The sequence below is a fragment of the Acomys russatus genome, chromosome 30, assembly GCF_903995435.1.
Source record: "Acomys russatus chromosome 30, mAcoRus1.1, whole genome shotgun sequence".
Lineage (NCBI taxonomy): Eukaryota > Metazoa > Chordata > Mammalia > Rodentia > Muridae > Acomys > Acomys russatus.
Window position 1 is genome coordinate 39,454,014 of NC_067166.1, and position 23,829 is coordinate 39,477,842.

Genomic DNA, 23,829 nt, shown 5'->3' on the forward strand with positions numbered 1-23,829 from the left:
TGCAGTGGTGGTGTGTCTTGTGGTCATTTTAAGTCTCAGTGTTCAATACCTAACCCATAGCTAAAACTAAGACTATAAGGTCTTTGGAGAGTACTTGCATCACTTAACAACTTACTGGTCTTAAACTATCCAGCTCTCCAAGAAGTAGCCCTTCTCAATAGACAAACCTGACAATTGCCAGTGACAGTCAACACCAAACACAACTGACCTTAAGTGTGAGATCTTAGGACTTAACTTACGCTTATGTTGAAACATTAAAATCACCATAGATGATGATAGAAATTTCATTTTCTGGAGTTCACTAACCTGACTATAATAAACAAATATAGATAATACTGATTTCTATTAAGCATAAATAAATTAAGTCCAGAGTTTCTATTGTAGTGGGTTTGATATGTTTTGACTTGATCAAGAACTATGCATTTTCAGGAGCTACTCAGGTAATTTATGTGGGATGGGTGAGTGTCATCTTAATGATTTCATTTGAAGGCTGTTTCATGGGTTGGATCTAGTTTCATTTCTGTTGGGATAGGGGTCTCCTGGATCTATTCCAGCTTCTGGAGCCTGAAATACTTAGGGTCGTTCCTCATCTCTCTTTCTCTTCTGTGTCCTCCATGTTTCTCTTTCTTCGTAATGTTTAATGGTGCAGTTATAGAGATGGGCATGGGAAGGACTGAAGATGTGGGCAAGGTTGGAAGACATGGATGCTTCCTTTCTGTTAATGCTTAGTAAGAATCTGAAATAAAACCGAGATGATCTAGATGTGTGTGTGTGTGTGTGTGTGTGTGTGTGTGCGCGTGCACACGCATGTGTATTAATACATTTGCATGTGCCATTGTGCATACATGTGGAGGGTCAGAAGACAATCTCGGTCTTCCTGGTTTGAAATAGAACCTCTTGCTCTCACTCCTGCATATGCCACACCTGCTGTGCCCAGGAGCTTTGAGGACATCCTCTGTTCATGTCCCATCGTGCTGAGGTGACAGACTCATGCTACACTTCTGGCTGCCCTGGGGATCCACATTTCTATACTGAGCTCCTCACACTTGGTCAGCAAGTCTCTTGCCTCCACATGTTGAACTGTCTCCTCAGGTCTCTCTAGGCTTGTGAATTAGGTGAAATGTTGTGGTAAGAGATTATGGCGTTTGCAAGGACCCAGGTGGAGATGCTGTTGCTGAAGTAAAGGGCATCTAAAATCTTGTGTTTCAGTCAGGAATGAAGTTCCGCATTGTTCTCTTCAGTCCTCAGAAAGAGGATGCCTGCCCATGAGGTGTAGAGAGCCCCACCATCTAGTTGTACCCCTTCCTACAGGCATAAGTCACTGCATCCAATAGGATGTGACCACCTAGAGCACATAACTCTCCCTTTCTAGAACAACCAGTGCTTTTACAGGTGGCAATTGCCATTTAGAGTTAAATTAATTGAAATAAAGCAAACTTGAAGTTCAGCCCCTTGAGTATTAGGTACAGGTCACATTTTAGAGTGCTCTGTGCCTTTCTTTGTCACACAGAGCTCTGTTAGACAGTGCTCTGACTAAGCTCCCAGACATAGGACTCAGCTTAGGCGGCCACTGATCTAAAGTCTGTTTCCTGGCCTGTGCAGGCCCACAAGAGGGCGGGCTGCATTGCTGGGACCCTTAGACCTGAGAGATGGCCAAGAGACTCATAACTGTTTAAAGGGAACCATGGACAGGAGCAGCTGGAGGCCGGGGTGTCCCCTCTTGCAGAGAATTCCTTGAGCATGGGGGTGATAAGTGGGAAGGCAGAGTGAGGTGAAAAGAGGAGAAGTTGTCTTAGGGCCCAAGAGTTAGGGGTCACCTGTGTTGCACTTATCTCTGAGGAGTTTGATCATTGAAAGCTAAAGCTGCTGAACATGCGTGTGTGACGATAGGTTTCTCGAAACAGGAAGATAGAATATCCTTTTCCCCCTCAAAGTTTGCTTTTTTGATTAATAATTTAATAATTGCTTTGTGGATGACATCTGTGTGTGCTTTTACAACACCCAGACCTGGTGAGTTACGTCACAGGCCTGGAGCCAGGTTAGTACCTGTTGAGAATTTTAATTTGTAAAGGATAGCATATTGAAGAAAAACAAGTGTAGTTGCCTAGCTGAGAGGAGCATCCGTGGCCAGATCTGGCCATAGCTTTTACTGCCTGGACTGTCACAGTATTAACTATAGTGGTTCCCACCGAGGAAACTGCTATAGCCATGAAATTACAGTATGTTTGTTGCTTTTTTGAATATTCAAGAAAATAATTTTTCCATAAGTGGGTGTACCTGTGTCGAAACAAATCAACCCTTCTAAACATAATTTTAATATTAAAAATGATTTACACTTGTTTGCTAGATTGGTGCTGCCATTGAAACCACTGCCAGGTGTGATTTGGAGTACAAGTAATCGTGTCAGATGTAACTGTGATGGACTTCTAATTCTGATTTGATTCATGTTTTAGTTGGAGTATTTTATGATTCAAGCCTTAAATCAGAAGACAAGTGACAAAATGAAGAAAAGGAAAATGACCAACTCCTTTCACGGAATCAGGCCGCCTCAGCTGGAACAGCCAGGTGTGGAGACATTGAGAAAACACTGTGACGCTTCATTCCTCACAGATCTTAGAGCATGCTCAGGGCCCGGCTGCCATTCAGGGAGCTTGGGACAGGGCAGGGGCCTTCTCAGCTGCTGCTAGAGCAGAGGGCAGTTCAACCACACTTCTGAGAAATACTCGGTGAGAGTTTGAGCCTGTAGACTTTGAGCATGTGGTGGAGAGGAACTGTTGAGATTGAAGACTTGTGTGAAACTTTTGAAGCCATACAAAAATCTTAATTGGCTACTGTTCAATGAGACATCTAAAAGGCAACCTTGGGACACTTGGTGAATTTTTTATTTTTTATTAAGCTCATTTTACTTTAACCACCCACTGGAATCCTTCAGCCAGATAACAGAAACAGGAACAAGAACACTCTTCTTGGTCCTTAGAATTCCTTACCCTTTCGTTTATTTTTCAAAGCCCTGATGTCTTCTAAAACTCATTTAGACACTTACTCAATAATACTCATCACTGTCCCTCAAAGTTTCTGGATGCTTTTCCAGCCAGTATTCTAGAACACATGCCAAGCCCTCCCCCGACCCCCACCAGCAAGGGCGGGGCCCGAGTCTGGAGGCCTATGGCCACAAGATACCTACCTCTTTCATTAACTCCAGAAATACTATTTTCTCTGCATGCACAAAATATGGAGGGAAATCTAATCTAGGGAGTAATTCCTAGAAAGAGATGAACAGATGTACAGCTCCGAGGGCAGAGGCATCCCTATGTGAGTGTTACAGCTGTGAGGGCAGAGGCATCCCTATGTGAGTGTTACAGCTGTGAGGGCAGAGGCATCCCTGTGTGAGTGTTACAGCTGTGAGGGCAGAGGCATCTCTGTGTTACAGCTGTGAGGGCAGAGGCATCCCTATGTGAGTGTTACAGCTGTGAGGGCAGAGGCATCCTGTGTGAGTGTTACAGCTGTGAGGGCAGAGACATCTCTGTGTGAGTGTTACAGCTGTGAGGGCAGAGACCCTCCCTGTGTGAGTGTTACAGCTGTGAGGGCAGAGGCATCCCTGTGTTACAGCTGTGAGGGCAGAGGCATCCCTGTGAGTTACAGCTGTGAGGGCAGAGGCACTCTGTGTGAGTGTTACAGCTGTGAGGGCAGAGACATCCCTGTGTTACAGCTGTGAGGGCAGAGGCATCCCTATGTGAGTGTTACAGCTGTGAGGGCAGAGGCATCCCTATGTGAGTGTTACAGCTGTGAGGGTAGAGACATCCCTGTGTGAGTGTTACAGCTGTGAGGGCAGAGGCATCCCTGTGTTACAGCTGTGAGGGCAGAGGCATCCCTGTGTGAGTGTTACAGCTGTGAGGGCAGAGGCATCCCTATGTGAGTGTTACAGCTGTGAGGGCAGAGGCATCTCTGTGTGAGTGTTACAGCTGTGAGGGCAGAGCATCCATGTGAGTTTACAGCTGTGAGGGCAGAGGCATCTCTGTGTGAGTGTTACAGCTGTGAGGGCAGAGGCATCTCTGTGTTACAGCTGTGAGGGCAGAGACATCCCTGTGTGAGTGTTACAGCTGTGAGGGCAGAGGCATCCCTGTGTTACAGCTGTGAGGGCAGAGGCATCCCTATGTGAGTGTTACAGCTGTGAGGGCAGAGGCATCTCTGTGTGAGTGTTACAGCTGTGAGGGCAGAGACATCCCTGTGTTACAGCTGTGAGGGCAGAGACATCCCTGTGTGAGTGTTACAGCTGTGAGGGCAGAGGCATCTCTGTGTTACAGCTGTGAGGGCAGAGACATCCCTGTGTGAGTGTTACAGCTGTGAGGGCAGAGACATCCCTGTGTGAGTGTTACAGCTGTGAGGGCAGAGACATCCCTGTGTGAGTGTTACAGCTGTGAGGGCAGAGGCATCCCTGTGTGAGTGTTACAGCTCCGAGGGCAGAGACATCTCTGTGTGAGTGTTACAGCTGTGAGGGCAGAGGCATCCCATGTGAGTGTTACAGCTGTGAGGGCAGAGGCATCTCTGTGTGAGTGTTACAGCTGTGAGGGCAGAGACATCCCTGTGTGTTACAGCTGTGAGGGCAGAGGCATCCCTGTGTGAGTGTTACAGCTGTGAGGGCAGAGGCATCTCTGTGTTACAGCTGTGAGGGCAGAGACATCCCTGTGTGAGTGTTACAGCTGTGAGGGCAGAGGCATCCCTGTGTGAGTGTTACAGCTGTGAGGGCAGAGGCATCTCTGTGTGAGTGTTACAGCTGTGAGGGCAGAGGCATCCCTGTGTGAGTGTTACAGCTGTGAGGGCAGAGGCATCCCTGTGTGAGTGTTACAGCGTGAGGGCAGAGGCCCATCTGTGGTTACAGCTGTGAGGGCAGAGGATCCCTATGTGAGTGTTACAGCTGTGAGGGCAGAGGCATCCCTGTGTGAGTGTTACAGCTGTGAGGGCAGAGGCATCCCTGTGTGAGTGTTACAGCTGTGAGGGCAGAGCATCTCTGTGTGAGTGTTACAGCTGTGAGGGCAGAGGCATCCCTGTGTGAGTGTTACAGCTGTGAGGGCAGAGGCATCCTGTGTGAGTGTTACAGCTGTGAGGGCAGAGGCATCCCTGTGTGAGTGTTACAGCTGTGAGGGCAGAGGCATCCCTGTGTGAGTGTTACAGCTGTGAGGGCAGAGGCATCCCTGTGTGAGTGTTACAGCTGTGAGGGCAGAGGCATCCCTGTGTTACAGCTGTGAGGGCAGAGACATCCCTATGTGAGTGTTACAGCTGTGAGGGCAGAGGCATCCCTGGTGTTACAGCTGTGAGGGCAGAGACCCCTGTGTGAGTGTTACAGCTGTGAGGGCAGAGACATCCCTGTGTGAGTGTTACAGCTGTGAGGGCAGAGGCATCTCTGTGGTTCAGCTGTGAGGGCAGAGGCATCCCTATGTGAGTGTTACAGCTGTGAGGGCAGAGCATCTCTGTGTGAGTGTTACAGCTGTGAGGGCAGAGGCATCCCTATGTGAGTGTTACAGCTGTGAGGGCAGAGGCATCTCGTGAGTGTTACAGCTGTGAGGGCAGAGACATCCCTGTGTTACAGCTGTGAGGGCAGAGGCATCCCTGTGTGAGTGTTACAGCTGTGAGGGCAGAGGCATCTCTGGTGTTACAGCTGTGAGGGCAGAGACATCCCTGTGTGAGTGTTACAGCTGTGAGGGCAGAGGCATCCCGTGTGAGTGTTACAGCTGTGAGGGCAGAGGCATCTCTGTGTGAGTGTTACAGCTGTGAGGGCAGAGGCATCCCGTGTGAGTGTTACAGCTGTGAGGGCAGAGGCATCCTGTGTGAGTGTTACAGCTGTGAGGGCAGAGGCATCCCTGTGTTACAGCTGTGAGGGCAGAGGCATCCCTGTGTGAGTGTTACAGCTGTGAGGGCAGAGGCATCTCTGTGTTACAGCTGTGAGGGCAGAGGCATCCCTGTGTGAGTGTTACAGCTGTGAGGGCAGAGCATCCCTGTGTGAGTGTTACAGCTGTGAGGGCAGAGGCATCCCTGTGTGAGTGTTACAGCTGTGAGGGCAGAGGCATCCCTGTGTGAGTGTTTACAGCTGTGAGGGCAGAGGCATCCCTGTGTGAGTGTTACAGCTGTGAGGGCAGAGGCATCCCTGTGTTACAGCTGTGAGGGCAGAGGCATCCCTATGTGAGTGTTACAGCTGTGAGGGCAGAGGCATCCCTGTGTACAGCTGTGAGGGCAGAGACATCCCGTGTGAGTGTTACAGCTGTGTGAGGGCAGAGACATCCCTGTGTGAGTGTTACAGCTGTGAGGGCAGAGGCATCTCTGTTTACAGCTGTGAGGGCAGAGGCATCCATGTGAGTGTTACAGCTGTGAGGGCAGAGGCATCCCTGTGTGAGAGTTACAGCGGTGAGGGCAGAGGCATCCCTGTGTTACAGCTGTGAGGGCAGAGGCATCCCTGTGTTACAGCTGTGAGGGCAGAGACATCCCTGTGTGAGTGCTACAGCTGTGGGGCAGAGGCATCCCTGTGTTACAGCTGTGAGGCAGAGGCATCCCTGTGTGAGTGTTACAGCTGTGAGGGCAGAGGCATCTCTGTGTGAGTGTTACAGCTGTGAGGGCAGAGGCATCCCTGTGTTACAGCTGTGAGGGCAGAGGCATCCCTGTGTGAGTGTTACAGCTGTGAGGGCAGAGGCATCTCTGTGTTACAGCTGTGAGGGCAGAGGCATCCCTGTGGAGTGTTACAGCTGTGAGGGCAGAGGCATCCTGTGTGAGTGTTACAGCTGTGAGGGCAGAGGCATCCCTGTGTGAGTGTTACAGCTGTGAGGCAGAGGCATCCCTGTGTGAGTGTTACAGCTGTGAGGGCAGAGGCATCCCTGTGTGAGTGTTACAGCTGTGAGGGCAGAGGCATCCCTGTGTTACAGCTGTGAGGGCAGAGGCATCCCTATGTGAGTGTTACAGCTGTGAGGGCAGAGGCATCCCTGTGTTACAGCTGTGAGGGCAGAGACATCCCTGTGTGAGTGTTACAGCTGTGAGGGCAGAGACATCCCTGTGTGAGTGTTACAGCTGTGAGGGCAGAGGCATCTCTGTGTTACAGCTGTGAGGGCAGAGGCATCCCTATGTGAGTGTTACAGCTGTGAGGGCAGAGGCATCCCTGTGTGAGTGTTACAGCTGTGAGGGCAGAGGCATCCCTGTGTTACAGCTGTGAGGGCAGAGGCATCCCTGTGTTACAGCTGTGAGGGCAGAGACATCCCTGTGTGAGTGCTACAGCTGTGAGGGCAGAGGCATCCCTGTGTGAGTGTTACAGCTGTGAGGGCAGAGGCATCCCTGTGTGAGTGTTACAGCTGTGAGGGCAGAGACATCCCTGTGTGAGTGTTACAGCTGTGAGGGCAGAGGCATCCTGGGTGAGTGTTACAGCTGTGAGGGCAGAGACATCCCTGTGTGAGTGTTACAGCTGTGAGGGCAGAGGCATCTGTGTTACAGCTGTGAGGGCAGAGGCATCCCTGTGTTACAGCTGTGAGGGCAGAGGCATCCCTGTGTTTACAGCTGTGAGGGCAGAGGCATCCCTGTGTGAGTGTTACGCTGTGAGGGCAGAGGCATCTCTGTGTGAGTGTTACAGCTGTGAGGGCAGAGGCATCCCTGTGTTTACAGCTGTGAGGGCAGAGGCATCCCTGTGTGAGTGTTACAGCTGTGAGGGCAGAGGCATCTGGTGTTACAGCTGTGAGGGCAGAGGCATCCCTGTGTGAGTGTTACAGCTGTGAGGGCAGAGGCATCCCTGTGTGAGTGTTACAGCTGTGAGGGCAGAGGCATCCCTGTGTGAGTGTTACAGCTGTGAGGGCAGAGGCATCCCTGTGTGAGTGTTACAGCTGTGAGGGCAGAGGCATCCCTGTGTGAGTGTTACAGCTGTGAGGGCAGAGGCATCCTGTGTTACAGCGTGAGGGCAGAGGCATCCCTATGTGAGTGTTACAGCTGTGAGGGCAGAGGCATCCCTGTGTTACAGCTGTGAGGGCAGAGACATCCCTGTGTGAGTGTTACAGCTGTGAGGGCAGAGACATCCCTGTGTGAGTGTTACAGCTGTGAGGGCAGAGGCATCTCTGTGTTACAGGCTGTGAGGGCAGAGGCATCCCTATGTGAGTGTTACAGCTGTGAGGGCAGAGGCATCCCTGTGTGAGTGTTACAGCTGTGAGGGCAGAGGCATCCCTGTGTTACAGCTGTGAGGGCAGAGGCATCCCTGTGTTACAGCTGTGAGGGCAGAGACATCCCTGTGTGAGTGCTACAGCTGTGAGGGCAGAGGCATCCCTGTGTGAGTGTTACAGCTGTGAGGGCAGAGGCATCCCTGTGTGAGTGTTACAGCTGTGAGGGCAGAGACATCCCTGTGTGAGTGTTACAGCTGTGAGGGCAGAGGCATCTCTGTGTGTGTTACAGCTGTGAGGGCAGAGGCATCCCTGTGTGAGTGTTACAGCTGTGAGGCAGAGGCATCTCTGTGTTACAGCTGTGAGGGCAGAGGCATCCCTATGTGAGTGTTACAGCTGTGAGGGCAGAGGCATCTCTGTGTTACAGCTGTGAGGGCAGAGGCATCCCTGTGTGAGTGTTACAGCTGTGAGGGCAGAGGCATCTCTGTGTTACAGCTGTGAGGGCAGAGGCATCCCTGTGTGAGTGTTACAGCTGTGAGGGCAGAGGCATCTCTGTGTTACAGCTGTGAGGGCAGAGGCATCCCTATGTGAGTGTTACAGCTGTGAGGGCAGAGGCATCCCTGTGTGAGTGTTACAGCTGTGAGGGCAGAGGCATCCCTGTGTTACAGCTGTGAGGGCAGAGGCATCCCTGTGTTACAGCTGTGAGGGCAGAGGCATCTCTGTGTGAGTGTTACAGCTGTGAGGGCAGAGGCATCCCTGTGTGAGTGTTACAGCTGTGAGGGCAGAGGCATCTCTGTGTACAGCTGTGAGGGCAGAGGCATCCCTATGTGAGTGTTACAGCTGTGAGGGCAGAGGCATCCCTGTGTGAGTGTTACAGCTGTGAGGGCAGAGGCATCCCTGTGTTACAGCTGTGAGGGCAGAGGCATCCCTGTGTGAGTGTTACAGCTGTGAGGGCAGAGGCATCTCTGTGTTACAGCTGTGAGGGCAGAGGCATCCCTGTGTGAGTGTTACAGCTGTGAGGGCAGAGACATCCCTGTGTGAGTGTTACAGCTGTGAGGGCAGAGGCATCTCTGTGTTACAGCTGTGAGGGCAGAGGCATCCCTATGTGAGTGTTACAGCTGTGAGGGCAGAGGCATCCCTGTGTGAGTGTTACAGCTGTGAGGGCAGAGGCATCCCTGTGTTACAGCTGTGAGGGCAGAGGCATCCCTGTGTTACAGCTGTGAGGGCAGAGACATCCCTGTGTGAGTGTTACAGCTGTGAGGGCAGAGGCATCCCTGTGTGAGTGTTACAGCTGTGAGGGCAGAGGCATCCCTGTGTGAGTGTTACAGCGTGAGGGCAGAGGCATCCCTGTGTGAGTGTTACAGCTGTGAGGGCAGAGGCATCCCTGTGTTACAGCTGTGAGGGCAGAGGCATCCCTGTGTGAGTGTTACAGCTGTGAGGGCAGAGACATCCCTGTGTGAGTGTTACAGCTGTGAGGGCAGAGGCATCTCTGTGTTACAGCTGTGAGGGCAGAGGCATCCCTATGTGAGTGTTACAGCTGTGAGGGCAGAGGCATCCCTGTGTGAGTGTTACAGCTGTGAGGGCAGAGGCATCCCTGTGTGAGGGTTACAGCTGTGAGGGCAGAGACATCCCTGTGTTACAGCTGTGAGGGCAGAGGCATCCCTGGGAGTGTTACAGCTGTGAGGGCAGAGGCATCTCTGTGTGAGTGCTACAGCTGTGAGGGCAGAGGCATCCCTGTGTGAGTGTTACAGCTGTGAGGGCAGAGGCATCCCTGTGTTTACAGCTGTGAGGGCAGAGGCATCCCTGTGTGAGTGTTACAGCTGTGAGGGCAGAGGCATCTCTGTGTTACAGCTGTGAGGGCAGAGGCATCCCTGTGTTACAGCTGTGAGGGCAGAGGCATCCCTGTGTGAGTGTTACAGCTGTGAGGGCAGAGGCATCCCTGTGTGAGGGTTACAGCTGTGAGGGCAGAGACATCCCTGTGTTACAGCTGTGAGGGCAGAGGCATCCCTGTGTGAGTGTTACAGCTGTGAGGGCAGAGGCATCCCTGTGTTACAGCTGTGAGGGCAGAGGCATCTCTGTGTGAGTGTTACAGCTGTGAGGGCAGAGGCATCCCTGTGTTACAGCTGTGAGGGCAGAGGCATCCCTGTGTGAGTGTTACAGCTGTGAGGGCAGAGGCATCTCTGTGTTACAGCTGTGAGGGCAGAGGCATCCCTGTGTGAGTGTTACAGCTGTGAGGGCAGAGGCATCTCTGTGTTACAGCTGTGAGGGCAGAGGCATCCCTGTGTTACAGCTGTGAGGGCAGAGGCATCCCTGTGTGAGTGTTACAGCTGTGAGGGCAGAGGCATCCCTGTGTGAGTGTTACAGCTGTGAGGGCAGAGGCATCCTGTGTGAGTGGTTACAGCTGTGAGGGCAGAGGCATCCCTGTGTGAGTGCTACCTTGCAGCATCTTGTGTGAGTGTAGCTAGAGGCATCTCTGTGTGAGTGTTACAGCTGTGAGGGCAGAGGCATCTCTTGTGGAGTGTTACAGCTTTGAGGGCAGAGACATCCCTGTGTGAGTGTTACAGCTGTGAGGGCAGAGGCATCCTGTGTGAGTGTTACAGCTGTGAGGGCAGAGGACATCCCTGTGTGAGTGTTACAGCTGTGAGGGCAGAGGCATCCCTGTGTGAGTGCTTACAGCTGTGAGGGCAGAGACATCCTGTGTGAGTGTTACAGCTGTGAGGGCAGAGGCATCCCTGTGTGAGTTGTCTACAGCTGTGAGGGCAGAGGCATCTCTGTGTTACAGCTGTGAGGGCAGAGCATCCCTGTGTAGTTTACAGCTGTGAGGGCAGAGGGCATCCCTGTGTGAGTTTTACAGCTGTGAGGGCAGAGGCATCCCTATGTGAGTGTTACAGCTGGAGGGCAGAGACATCTCTATGTGAGTGTTACAGCTGTGAGGGCAAGAGACATCTCTGTGTTTACAGCTGTGAGGGCAGAGGCATCTCTGTGTGAGTGTTACAGCTGTGAGGGCAGAGACATCCCTGTGTGAGTGTTACAGCTGTGAGGGCAGAGGCATCTCTGTGTGAGTGTTACAGCTGTGAGGGCAGAGGCATCCCTGTGTGAGTGCTACAGCTGTGAGGGCAGAGGCATCTCTGTGTTACAGCTGTGAGGGCAGAGGCATCTCTGTGTGAGTGTTACAGCTGTGAGGGCAGAGGCATCCCTGTGTGAGTGCTACAGCTGTGAGGGCAGAGGCATCTCTGTGTTACAGCTGTGAGGGCAGAGGCATCCCTTGTTACAGCTGTGAGGGCAGAGGCATCCCTGTTGAGTGTTACAGCTGTGAGGGCAGAGGCATCCCTGTGTGAGTGCTACAGCTGTGAGGGCAGAGGCATCTCTGTGTTACAGCTGTGAGGGCAGAGGCATCCCTGTGTGAGTGTTACAGCTGTGAGGGCAGAGGCATCTCTGTGTGAGTGTTACAGCTGTGAGGGCAGAGGCATCCCTGTGTGAGTGCTACAGCTGTGAGGGCAGAGGCATCTCTGTGTTACAGCTGTGAGGGCAGAGGCATCCCTGTGTGAGTGTTACAGCTGTGAGGGCAGAGGCATCCCTGTGTGAGTGTTACAGCTGTGAGGGCAGAGGCATCCCTATGTGAGTGTTACAGCTGTGAGGGCAGAGCATCTCTGTGTGAGTGTTACAGCTGTGAGGGCAGAGGCATCCCTGTGTGAGTGTTACAGCTGTGAGGGCAGGGCATCCCTGTGTGAGTGTTACAGCTGTGAGGGCAGAGGCATCCTGTGTGAGTGTTACAGCTGTGAGGGAGAGGCATCCCTGTGTGAGTGTTACAGCTGTGAGGGCAGAGGCATCCCTGTGTGAGTGTTACAGCTGTGAGGGCAGAGAGACATCCCTGTGTGAGTGTTACAGCTGAGGGCAGAGGCATCTGTGTGAGTGTTACAGCTGTGAGGGCAGAGGCATCCCTGTGTGAGTGCTACAGCTGTGAGGGCAGAGGCATCTCTGTGTTACAGCTGTGAGGGCAGAGGCATCCTGTGTTACAGCTGTGAGGGCAGAGGCATCCTGTGTGGAGTGTTACAGCTGTAGGGCAGAGGCATCTCTGTGTGAGTGTTACGCTGTGAGGGCAGAGGCATCCTGTGTGTGAGTGCACAGCTGTGAGGGCAGAGGCATCTCTGTGTTACAGCTGTGAGGGCAGAGGCATCCCTGTGTGAGTGTTACAGCTGGGGCAGAGGCATCCCTATGTGAGGTTACAGCTGTGAGGGCAGAGACATCTCGTGTGGTGTTACACTTGAGGGCAGAGGCATCCCTGTGTGAGTGTTACAGCTGTGAGGGCAGAGGCATCTCTGTGTGAGTGTTACAGCTGTGAGGGCAGAGGCATCTCTGTGTGAGTGTTACAGCTGTGAGGGCAGAGGCATCCCTGTGTGAGTGTTACAGCTGTGAGGGCGAGGCATCTGTGTGAGGTGTTACAGCTGTGAGGGAAGAGGCATCCCTGTGTGAGTGTTACAGCTGTGAGGGCAGAGCATCCCCTGTGTGAGTGTTACAGTGAGGGCAGAGGCATCCCTGTGTGAGTGTTACAGCTGGTGGGCAGAGGCATCCCTGTGTGAGTGTTACAGCTGTGAGGGTAGAGACATCCCTATGTGAGGGTTACAGCTGTGAGGGCAGAGGCATCCCTGTGTGAGGGTTACAGCTGTGAGAGGGCAAGACATCCCTATGTGAGTGTTACAGCTGTGAGGGCAGAGACATCCTGTGTGAGTGCTACAGCTGTGAGGGCAGCAGAGACATCCTGTGTGAGTGTTACAGCTGTGAGGGCAGAGGCATCTCTGTGTTACAGCTGTGAGGGCAGAGGCATCCTGTGTGAGTGCTACAGCTGTGAGGGCAGAGGCATCTCTTGTTACAGCTGTGAGGGCAGAGGCATCCCTGTGTGAGTGTTACAGCTGTGAGGGCAGAGACATCCCTGTGTGAGTGTACAGCGCTGTGAGGGCAGAGGCATCCCTGTGTGGTGTTACAGCTCCGAGGGCAGAGACATCCCTGTGTGAGTTACAGCTGTGAGGGCAGAGGCATCCCTATGTGAGTGTTACAGCTGGAGGGCAGAGACATCCCTGTGTGAGTGTTACAGCTGTGAGGGCAGAGGCATCTCTGTGTGAGTGCTACAGCTGTGAGGGAGGACATCCCTGTGTGAGTGTTACAGCTGTGAGGGCAGAGGCATCCCTATGTGAGTGTTACAGCTGTGAGGGCAGAGACATCCCTGTGTGAGTGTTACAGCTGTGAGGGCAGAGACATCCCTATGTGAGGGTTACAGCTGTGAGGGCAGAGACATCCCTGTGTGAGTGTTACAGCTGTGAGGGCAGAGACATCCCTATGTGAGGGTTACAGCTGAGGGCAGAGACATCCTGTGTGAGTGTTACAGCTGTGAGGGCGAGGCATCTCTGTGTGAGTGTTACAGCTGTGAGGGGCGAGGACATCCTGTGTGAGTGTTACAGCTGTGAGGGCAGAGGCATCTCTGTGTTACAAGCTGTGAGGGCAGAGGACATCCCTGTGTGAGTGTTACAGCTGTGAGGGCAGAGGCATCTCTGTGTTACAGCTGTGAGGGCAGAGGCATCCCTGTGTGAGTGTTACAGCTGTGAGGGCAGGAGACATCTCTGTGTGAGTGTTACAGCTGTGAGGGCAGAGGCATCTCTGTGTTACAGCTGTGAGGGCGAGACATCCCTGTGTGAGTGCTAGCTGTGAGGGCAGAGGCATCCCTATGTGAGTGTTACAGCTCCGAGGCAGAGCATCCTGTGTGAGTGTTACAGCTGTGAGGGCAGAGGCCATCTCTGTGTTACAGCTGTGAGGGCAGAGGCATCTCTGTGTTACAGCTGTGAGGGCAGAGGCATCCCGTGTGAGTGTTACAGCTGTGAGGGCAGAGGCATCGTGTGAGTGTTACAGCTGTGAGGCAGAGGCATCTCTGTGTGAGTGTTACAGCTGTGAGGGCAGAGGCATCCCTGTGTGAGTGTTACAGCTGTGAGGGCAGAGGCATCCCTGTGTGAGTGTTACAGCTGTGAGGGCAGAGGCATCTCTGTGTGAGTGTTACAGGTGAGGGCAGAGGCATCTCTGTGTTACAGCTGTGAGGGCGAGACATCCCTGTGTGAGTGTTACAGCTGTGAGGGCAGAGGCATCCCTGTGTGAGTGTTACAGCTGTGAGGGCAGAGGCATCCCTGTGTGAGTGTTACAGCTGTGAGGGTAGAGACATCCCTGTGTGAGTGTTACAGCTGTGAGGGCAGAGACATCCCTGTGTGAGTGTTACAGCTGTGAGGGCAGAGACATCCCTATGTGAGTGTTACAGCTGTGAGGGCAGAGACATCCCTGTGTGAGTGTTACAGCTGTGAGGGCAGAGACATCCCTGTGTGAGTGTTACAGCTGTGAGGGTAGAGACATCCCTATGTGAGTGTTACAGCTCCGAGGGCAGAGACATCCCTGTGTGCGTGTACAGCTGTGAGGGCAGAGGCATCCCTGTGTGAGTGTTACAGCTGTGAGGGCAGGAGACATCCCTATGTGAGTGTTTACAGCTGTGAGGGCAGAGCATCCCTGTGTGAGTGTTACAGCTGTGAGGGCAGAGACATCCCTGTGTGAGTGTTACAGCTGTGAGGGCAGAGACATCTCTGTGTGAGTGTTACAGCTGTGAGGGCAGAGACATCTCTGTGTGAGTGTTACAGCTGTGAGGGCAGAGGCATCTCTGTGTTACAGCTGTGAGGGCAGAGGCATCTCTGTGTTACAGCTGTGAGGGCAGAGACATCCCTATGTGAGTGTTACAGCTCCGAGGGCAGAGACATCCCTGTGTGAGTGTTACAGCTGTGAGGGCAGAGGCATCCCTGTGGAGTGTTACAGCTGTGAGGGCAGAGGCATCCCTGTGTGAGTGTTACAGCGTGAGGGCAGAGAATCCCTGTGTGTGAGTGTTACAGCTGTGAGGGCAGAAGACATCCCTATGTGAGTGTTACAGCTCCGAGGGCAGAGACATCCCTGTGTGAGTGTTACAGCTGTGAGGGCAGAGGCATCCCTGTGTGAGTGTTACAGCTGTGAGGGCAGAGACATCCCTGTGTGAGTGTTACAGCTGTGAGGGCAGAGGCATCCCTGTGTGAGTGTTACAGCTGTGAGGGCAGACATCCCTGTTGAGTGTTACAGCTGTGAGGGCAGAGGCATCCCTGTGTGAGTGCTACAGCTGTGAGGGCAGAGGCATCTCTGTGTGAGTGTTACAGCTGTGAGGGCAGAGGCATCTCTGTGTTACAGCTGTGAGGGCAGAGGCATCTCTGTGTGAGTGTTACAGCTGTGAGGGCAGAGACATCCCTGTGTGAGTGTTACAGCTGTGAGGGCAGAGACATCCCTATGTGAGTGTTACAGCTCCGAGGGCAGGAATCCCTGTGTGAGTGTACAGCTGTGAGGGCAGAGGCATCCCTGTGTGAGTGTTACAGCTGTGAGGGCAGAGGCATCTGTGTGAGTGTTAAGCTGTGAGGGCAGAGGCATCCCTGTGTGAGTGTTACAGCTGTGAGGGCAGAGGCATCCCTGTGTGAGTGTTACAGCTGTGAGGGCAGAGACATCCCTGTGTGAGTGCTACAGCTGTGAGGGCAGAGGCATCTCTGTGTGAGTGTTACAGCTTGTGAGGGCAGAGACATCCCTGTGTGAGTGTTACAGCTGTGAGGGCCAGAGGCATCTCTGTGTGAGTGTTACAGCTGTGAGGCAGCAGAGACATCCCTGTGTGAGTGTTACAGCTGTGAGGGCAGAGGCATCCCTGTGTGAGGGTTACAGCTGTGAGGGCAGAGACATCCCTATGTGAGTGTTACAGCTGTGAGGGCAGAGACATCCCTGTGTGAGTGCTACAGCTGTGAGGGCAGAGGCATCCCTGTGTGAGTGCTACAGCTGTGAGGGCAGAGACATCTCTGTGTGAGTGCTACAGCTGTGAGGGCAGAGGCATCCCTGTGTGAGTGTTACAGCTGTGAGGGCAGAGGCATCTCTGTGTGAGTGTTACAGCTGTGAGGGCAGAGGCATCTCTGTGTGAGTGTTACAGCTGTGAGGGCAGAGGCATCTCTGTGTTACAGCTGTGAGGGCAGAGACATCCCTGTGTGAGTGTTACAGCTGTGAGGGCAGAGGCATCCCTGTGTGAGTGCTACAGCTGTGAGGGCAGAGGCATCCCTATGTGAGTGTTACAGCTGTGAGGGCAGAGGCATCTCTGTGTTACAGCTGTGAGGGCAGAGACATCCCTATGTGAGTGTTACAGCTCCGAGGGCAGAGACATCCCTGTGTGAGTGTTACAGCTGTGAGGGCAGAGGCATCTCTGTGTGAGTGTTACAGCTGTGAGGGCAGAGACATCCCTGTGTGAGTGTTACAGCTGTGAGGGCAGAGACATCCCTATGTGAGTGTTACAGCTCCGAGGGCAGAGACATCCCTGTGTTACAGCTGTGAGGGCAGAGGCATCCCTGTGTGAGTGTTACAGCTGTGAGGGCAGAGACATCCCTGTGTGAGTGTTACAGCTCCGAGGGCAGAGACATCCCTGTGTGAGTGTTACAGCTGTGAGGGCAGAGGCACCGCTGTGTGAGTGTTACAGCTGTGAGGGCAGAGACATCCCTGTGTGAGTGTTACAGCTGTGAGGGCAGAGGCATCCCTGTGTGAGTGTTACAGCTGTGAGGGCAGAGGCATCCCTGTGTGAGTGTTACAGCTGTGAGGGCAGAGGCATCTCTGTGTGAGTGTTACAGCTGTGAGGGCAGAGGCATCCCTGTGTGAGTGTTACAGCTGTGAGGGCAGAGACATCCCTGTGTTACAGCTGTGAGGGCAGAGGCATCCCTATGTGAGTGTTACAGCTGTGAGGGCAGAGACATCCCTGTGTGAGTGTTACAGCTGTGAGGGCAGAGGCATCCCTGTGTGAGTGTTACAGCTGTGAGGGCAGAGACATCCCTGTGTGAGTGTTACAGCTGTGAGGGCAGAGACATCCCTATGTGAGTGTTACAGCTCCGAGGGCAGAGACATCCCTGTGTGAGTGTTACAGCTGTGAGGGCAGAGGCATCCCTGTGTGAGTGTTACAGCTGTGAGGGCAGAGGCATCCCTGTGTGAGTGTTACAGCTGTGAGGGCAGAGGCATCCCTATGTGAGTGTTACAGCTGTGAGGGCAGAGGCATCTCTGTGTTACAGCTGTGAGGGCAGAGACATCCCTATGTGAGTGTTACAGCTCCGAGGGCAGAGACATCCCTGTGTGAGTGTTACAGCTGTGAGGGCAGAGGCATCCCTGTGTGAGTGTTACAGCTGTGAGGGCAGAGACATCCCTGTGTGAGTGTTACAGCTGTGAGGGCAGAGGCATCCCTGTGTGAGTGTTACAGCTGTGAGGGCAGAGACATCCCTATGTGAGTGTTACAGCTGTGAGGGCAGAGACATCCCTGTGTGAGTGTTACAGCTGTGAGGGCAGAGACATCCCTGTGTGAGTGTTACAGCTGTGAGGGCAGAGGCATCCCTGTGTGAGTGTTACAGCTGTGAGGGCAGAGACATCCCTGTGTGAGTGTTACAGCTGTGAGGGCAGAGGCATCTCTGTGTTACAGCTGTGAGGGCAGAGGCATCTCTGTGTGAGTGTTACAGCTGTGAGGGCAGAGGCATCTCTGTTGTACAGCTGTGAGGGCAGAGGCATCCCTGTGTGAGTGTTACAGCTGTGAGGGCAGAGGCATCCCTGTGTGAGTGTTACAGCTGTGAGGCAGAGGCATCCCTATGTGAGTGTACAGCTGTGAGGGCAGAGGCACTCTGTGTTACAGCTGTGAGGGCAGAGGCATCTCTGTGTTTACAGCTGTGAGGGCAGAGGCATCTCTGTGTGAGTGTTACAGCTGTGAGGGCGAGGCATCTCTGTGTTACAGCTGTGAGGGCAGAGGCATCCCTGTGTGAGTGTTACAGCTGTGAGGGCAGAGGCATCCCTGTGTGAGTGTTACAGCTGTGAGGGCAGAGGCATCCCTGTGTGAGTGTTACAGCTGTGAGGGCAGAGGCATCCCTGTGTGAGTGTTACAGCTGTGAGGGCAGAGGCATCCCTGTGTGAGTGTTACAGCTGTGAGGGCAGAGACATCCCTGTGTGAGTGCTACAGCTGTGAGGGCAGAGGCATCTCTGTGTGAGTGTTACAGCTGTGAGGGCAGAGGCATCTCTGTGTTACAGCTGTGAGGGCAGAGGCATCCCTGTGTGAGTGTTACAGCTGTGAGGGCAGAGGCATCTCTGTGTTACAGCTGTGAGGGCAGAGGCATCCCTGTGTGAGTGTTACAGCTGTGAGGGCAGAGGCATCCCTGTGTGAGTGTTACAGCTGTGAGGGCAGAGACATCTCTGTGTGAGTGTTACAGCTGTGAGGGCAGAGGCATCCCTGTGTGAGTGTTACAGCTGTGAGGGCAGAGGCATCCCTGTGTGAGTGTTACAGCTGTGAGGGCAGAGGCATCCCTGTGTGAGTGCTACAGCTGTGAGGGCAGAGACATCCCTGTGTGAGGGTTACAGCTGTGAGGGCAGAGGCATCCCTGTGTGAGTGTTACAGCTGTGAGGGCAGAGGCATCTCTGTGTTACAGCTGTGAGGGCAGAGGCATCCCTGTGTGAGTGTTACAGCTGTGAGGGCAGAGGCATCTCTGTGTGAGTGTTACAGCTGTGAGGGCAGAGACATCCCTGTGTGAGTGTTACAGCTGTGAGGGCAGAGGCATCCCTGTGTGAGTGTTACAGCTGTGAGGGCAGAGACATCCCTGTGTGAGGGTTACAACTCTGAAGGGGTAGGAGGGCACAACAAACCTCATGCAAGAGAGGGGTTGCCTCTGCTTAGGCAAGAAGTAGCCAGTGAAATTTTAATATGAGCTGAAGATTAGATGAAATTGTAGGGTTACTGTTAATTTTTTTAACCTATTATGATGAATAGGTCAAGGTTAAGAGATAATGTGAAATATTATCAGAGCCACAGTGGCCTGATGCCTGCCCCTGACTCTTAAGGATTTCAGCTGCTATGTGTGTATTTGTGTATGTCTGTGTTTGTCTTACTGTCTGGAGATAAGGTGCAATGACAGAGTTCATAACTGCAGGATGAAGTTAAGGGTGTGTGTGCACCCTGTTATCATTTATGCAACTGAGTGTAAATATAAACATTAAATTACACTCATCATTATTGACATTTTGCATTATTATTATTATTCTACTATTATATAATAGAATAATTAGGTACTTGTCATCATATGATGGCTGTAGGTTATTGTGATAATGTTACTATATTTTGTGAAGAAATGGAAGAGGTGTGTTTGAAAGTCCTAGGTACAAAGAAATGATGAGTAGCTGCCATATTGTATATATGTACTGAATAATCAGTGTGTATTTCATAAATGTGAAGTATTCCTATTTATCAAAAAGAAAAAGACCTCTAAAGTAGGCACTAAAAAGCTATTTGTTGAATGAATATAAATATAAACCAAGAAAATGCAAATTGGAATTGAGGAATCATTTCCACTTTATAAAAGTTCAGCTAAGTAAAATGTGGTAAATTCTGGAGCCTTAAATGCTTTCAGGGTTAGAAAAGACCAACTAGTGTAGACGGCTAGTGGATCTGACCGATCCAGAAGAGGGAACATCGTCATCTCTCAGCGGAATCCAGCATCCCACACCCTGGACCCCACCCTCTGCCAGCGGTTCTTCATTCGAGGGACTGCATAACATACAGGGTATATTGTATATATACTGGGTAATATACAGAGTATATTGTATATATAGGGTAATCCACAGGGTATATTGTATATATAGGGTAATCCACAGGGTATATTGTATATATAGGGCAATACACAGGGTATATTGTATATATACTGGGTAATATACAGTATATATAAAGTATATATAGGATAATCCACAGGGTATATTGTATATATAGGGTAATACACAGGGTATGTTGCATATATACTGGGTAATATTCAGGGTATATTGTATATACAATGTACAGGGTCCCAGCAGTGTCAGCAGATTCAGCCTGTGAGTTCAGTTTAGAGAGCTGTGGGCCGAGTACTGAGTAAAACCCCAGCCAGCATGAGTGCTCCTCAGTGTCTCTGGGGCTGACTTATTGTAAGGACTAGTCCAGGGCTCTGAGAACACATGGCTTTCAGGCTGTTAGTACGCAAGGTCCTGTGAGGGTCCCTGCCAGGAAGGGAAGGTGGGCTCAGGGCTCAGTGCGGGGAGCTTGGCCTGCAAAGCTGCTTATCAGGGCCATGGACCTGCTTCCAGGCTTTGTTTAGAATAAAGGGTTTCTGTTGCTGAAGGAATTAACTCCCCTCGCTTAGATCATAACATGCCGTGCTCTGGCAGCCTTTCCCTTGTGGCTTTCTGCTTGGGCTCACCGGGGAGTGAGAGGCCAGACATCTTACAGTTAGGTTCCATGGGGAAGACATGACCTGTGGATATCCTGGTCTTCTGCCTTTGATAGGAGCAAACTAGTCATGGCAAATCTAAGGTAATGTCGTCCCCTAGGAACCCATGGGTTGCACCTAACACCCTGGCTAAGGTATCCTGAGCGGAAAGAAGTGTTTGCTGTTTGGTGACGTAGATTATTTTACTAGAAGGAAAAAAAAAAAAAAAAAGACTAGGATCAAAGTTAAGTTGTTAATGTGATTTCAGACAATTAGAGTAGTTAGAGTCAACTTTTCTGGAGACAGGGGAACATGCAGACGTTACTTCACTGACCCTGAGCAGCTTGACCCTATTGCAGAAGCTCTGCTGATGTGAGAGGAAGGTCTTCAGAACCTAGTTGGTTTTTTTAAATCTGGTAGAAAAATAATGATGTCTCCCAATCCTCACTAAAGCACTGTTCTTGGGGAAGTGTTTTGAGACACAAAGATAATGAGTACCAGGAGATTTTTATTTTCACTACAAAATATAAAATGGTATTCACATGTGTTCTGTAAAATGCGCTTCAGGAATCTCTGATGAACTAGCTTATACATGCTGAGAATAAGCTGTACAAAAATCCTTGATTTGTAGGTTAAAAATGGGCAAGTATTGGGTACTGTGTAGGATTTCACCTCGTTTTTGAAGAACACTTATTTTTAATTATTGAGCCTGTAGCCTTACAAAACAATAGGTTATTATTTAAATTTCCCGTCCAAAACAGAAAAGATGCCCGTCTTGAAGGCTGAAGCATCGCACTACCACTCCGACTTGAACAACCTCCTCTTCTGCTGCCAGTGTGTGGATGTGGTGTTCTACCACCCAGAGGTGACAGGCGTCGTGGAGGCTCACAAGATCGTTCTCTGTGCCGTAAGCCACGTTTTCATGCTGCTTTTCAATGTGAAGAGCCCTACCGACATTCAGGATTCCAGTATCATCCGAACCACCCAGGATCTCTTTGCCATAAACAGAGATGCTGTGTTTCCCGGTGCTAGCCAGGAATCTCCCAGCAACCCACCGCTGCGTGTCATCGTTAAAGATGCTCTCTTCTGCTCCTGTTTATCAGACATTCTGCGCTTCATTTACTCAGGTACCTTGTGGGATGCTCTGGTCCCTTACACTCTAGTAAGCTTTTTGGATGAAGATGCCCGTTGTCTGTGAGAGTTTTGGGTAATTTTACATGTGTCTAATCCCCTGACATCTGAGGTGATGCTTACCCATGAAGAGTTTGCTTTTTATGTAGAAATACTCAAGTGTTTCATCTTCGTGTCAAATTTATTTGCCTTAAGGAAAACAAATGGCAAAATCCCATAGCACACAAGTTGCTATTTTAGCCGTCTTTAACCGTACAGTCCAATACAATTAGATGGACTTTTACAGTACAATTATCATTTTCATTCGTCTTTGTAATTCTTTATTTTGAAATCTGAAGGTCTGTCCCATTAAATAGTAACTTCTTCAAGCCCCTGGTAGCTGCTTCGCTCTCCACAGCTGTGATTTGACTACTCTGTGTGCCTGCATGAGCACAGTCAGCGTGCTTGAGATTTAGGGACTGGATTGTTTTACTTAGGAAAGGATCTTCAGAGTTCATCTATGATGTCATTTCTTAATACTTTGGAAAGAGGATGGCAGTTGTTAGGAATCTTAAAAACAGAATTGCCACATAATATAGCAATTTATTTCTGGGTATATACCTGAAATAATTAAAAGCAGGGTGTCAGAGAAGAGTCACACAACCATGCCTTAGACATCATAGCTAAAATGGTGACTGTGATCCAGATGCCATCAGTGGATTAGTGAGCAAACTAACCCTGATATATGCATGCGGTAGATAATTTCTCACCTCTAAGAAACAAGATGTCTTTTATTTTCTATTTGAATTATGGTTAGATCATATAATAAATTAAACCTTAGTTATGGGTTTTAAAAGAAGATGGAGTTGTTTTTTGTTGGAAATGTGGGAATAATGTTGTGATGGCTTAGTGATTTGGAAAATTCACAAGTTCCCGTGGGACATGCTGCCTTCAGCTTGGCAGGTGTACAATACATTTCAGTGGCCTTGGAGATCAGGTGCAAGTAGATAGGGACATCGATTAACTAGTTAATGACTTCTTTTAATTCTATAGATTTTAATGTTTGAGCTTAGATTCTCCCAGCTCAGAATTCAATACTAATTCTAGAAGACCCCAAAATGTTTGCATGTTAAGAAAAATGTTTGCCATGACATGTCTGAGGGACTGTGAAGGATGTGTTTGCATTTTCACTGATTTTTTTTTTTTTTTAAGATTTATTATGTCTATAGTATTCTTCCTGCACACCAGAAGCGGGCACTAGGTCTCAGTGTAGATGGTTGTGAGCCACCATGTGGTTGCTAGGAATTGAACTCAGGACCTTTGGGAGAATAGTCAGTGCTCTTACCCTCTGAGCCATCTCTCCAACCCCTAATGAATACTTTTTTTGTTGTTTTTTTTTTTTATTAATTTATTCTTGTTACATCTCAATGGTTATCCCATCCCTTGTATCCTCCCATTCCTCCCTCCCCCCAATTTTCCCATTATTCCCCTCCCCTATGACTGTTCCTGAGGGGGATTACCTCCCTCTGTATATGCTCATAGGGTATCAAGTCTCTTCTTGGTAACCTGCTGTCCTTCCTCTGAGTGCCACCAGGTCTCCCCCTGGTCAAATGTAAGGCACCAGAGTACGTGAGAAAGTCATATCCCACTCTCCACTCAACTGTGGAGAATATTCTGACCATTGGCTAGATCTGGGAAGGGGTTTAAAGTTTACCTCCTGTATTGTCCTTGGCTGGTGCCTTAGTTTGAGCGGGACCCCTGGGCCCAAATCTGCCTATCATATATCTGCATACTAGCCCAAGGGGCATGTCCCACGAAAGCCTTCACTTACCAGGAAACTGGGACAGAGGGGAGGACATCCTATTAGGACTCTAAATGAGAGACGCATGGGAGAATAGCAAAATAAAAGGATACAGAGGGTCCTAGAAATTTTTTTTGGTTTTTTGAGACAGCGTCTCTGTGTAGCCTGTCCTAGACTTGCTTTGTAGACCAGGTTGGCCTCGAGCTCACCATAATCCGCCTGCCTGTGCCTCCTGAGTGCTGGGATTAAAGACGTGCGCCACCACGCCCGGCTGTGTTTAAATTTTCAATGGTTTTCCTGTTGAAATCCAGGAAGGCACTTGAGCACTCTCCGTCATTTATGCTGTCTTTAATATGAGAGCTGTAAAGCAGGTCCACACACCAGAGGCTGAACCTGCCTGGCATCCTCCCAGGGAGGATGCTCTTTTACATGATAAAATCAATACACAGAGATGTGGGGGAAATGCAGGATGGTG

At 50.9% G+C, this 23,829-nt stretch overlaps 1 protein-coding gene across 1 annotated transcript in view; it reads left to right on the forward strand.

The window, feature by feature from the left end:
• Rhobtb3 (Rho related BTB domain containing 3) overlaps window positions 1-23,829 on the forward strand; it is a 69,572-nt gene that overhangs the window by 14,523 nt on the left and 31,220 nt on the right. The window contains exons 5-6 of the mRNA XM_051172249.1: window positions 2,454-2,565; window positions 21,205-21,570. Coding sequence (XP_051028206.1) covers window positions 2,454-2,565; window positions 21,205-21,570 — 478 coding nt within the window. The remainder of the gene's footprint in view (window positions 1-2,453; window positions 2,566-21,204; window positions 21,571-23,829) is intronic.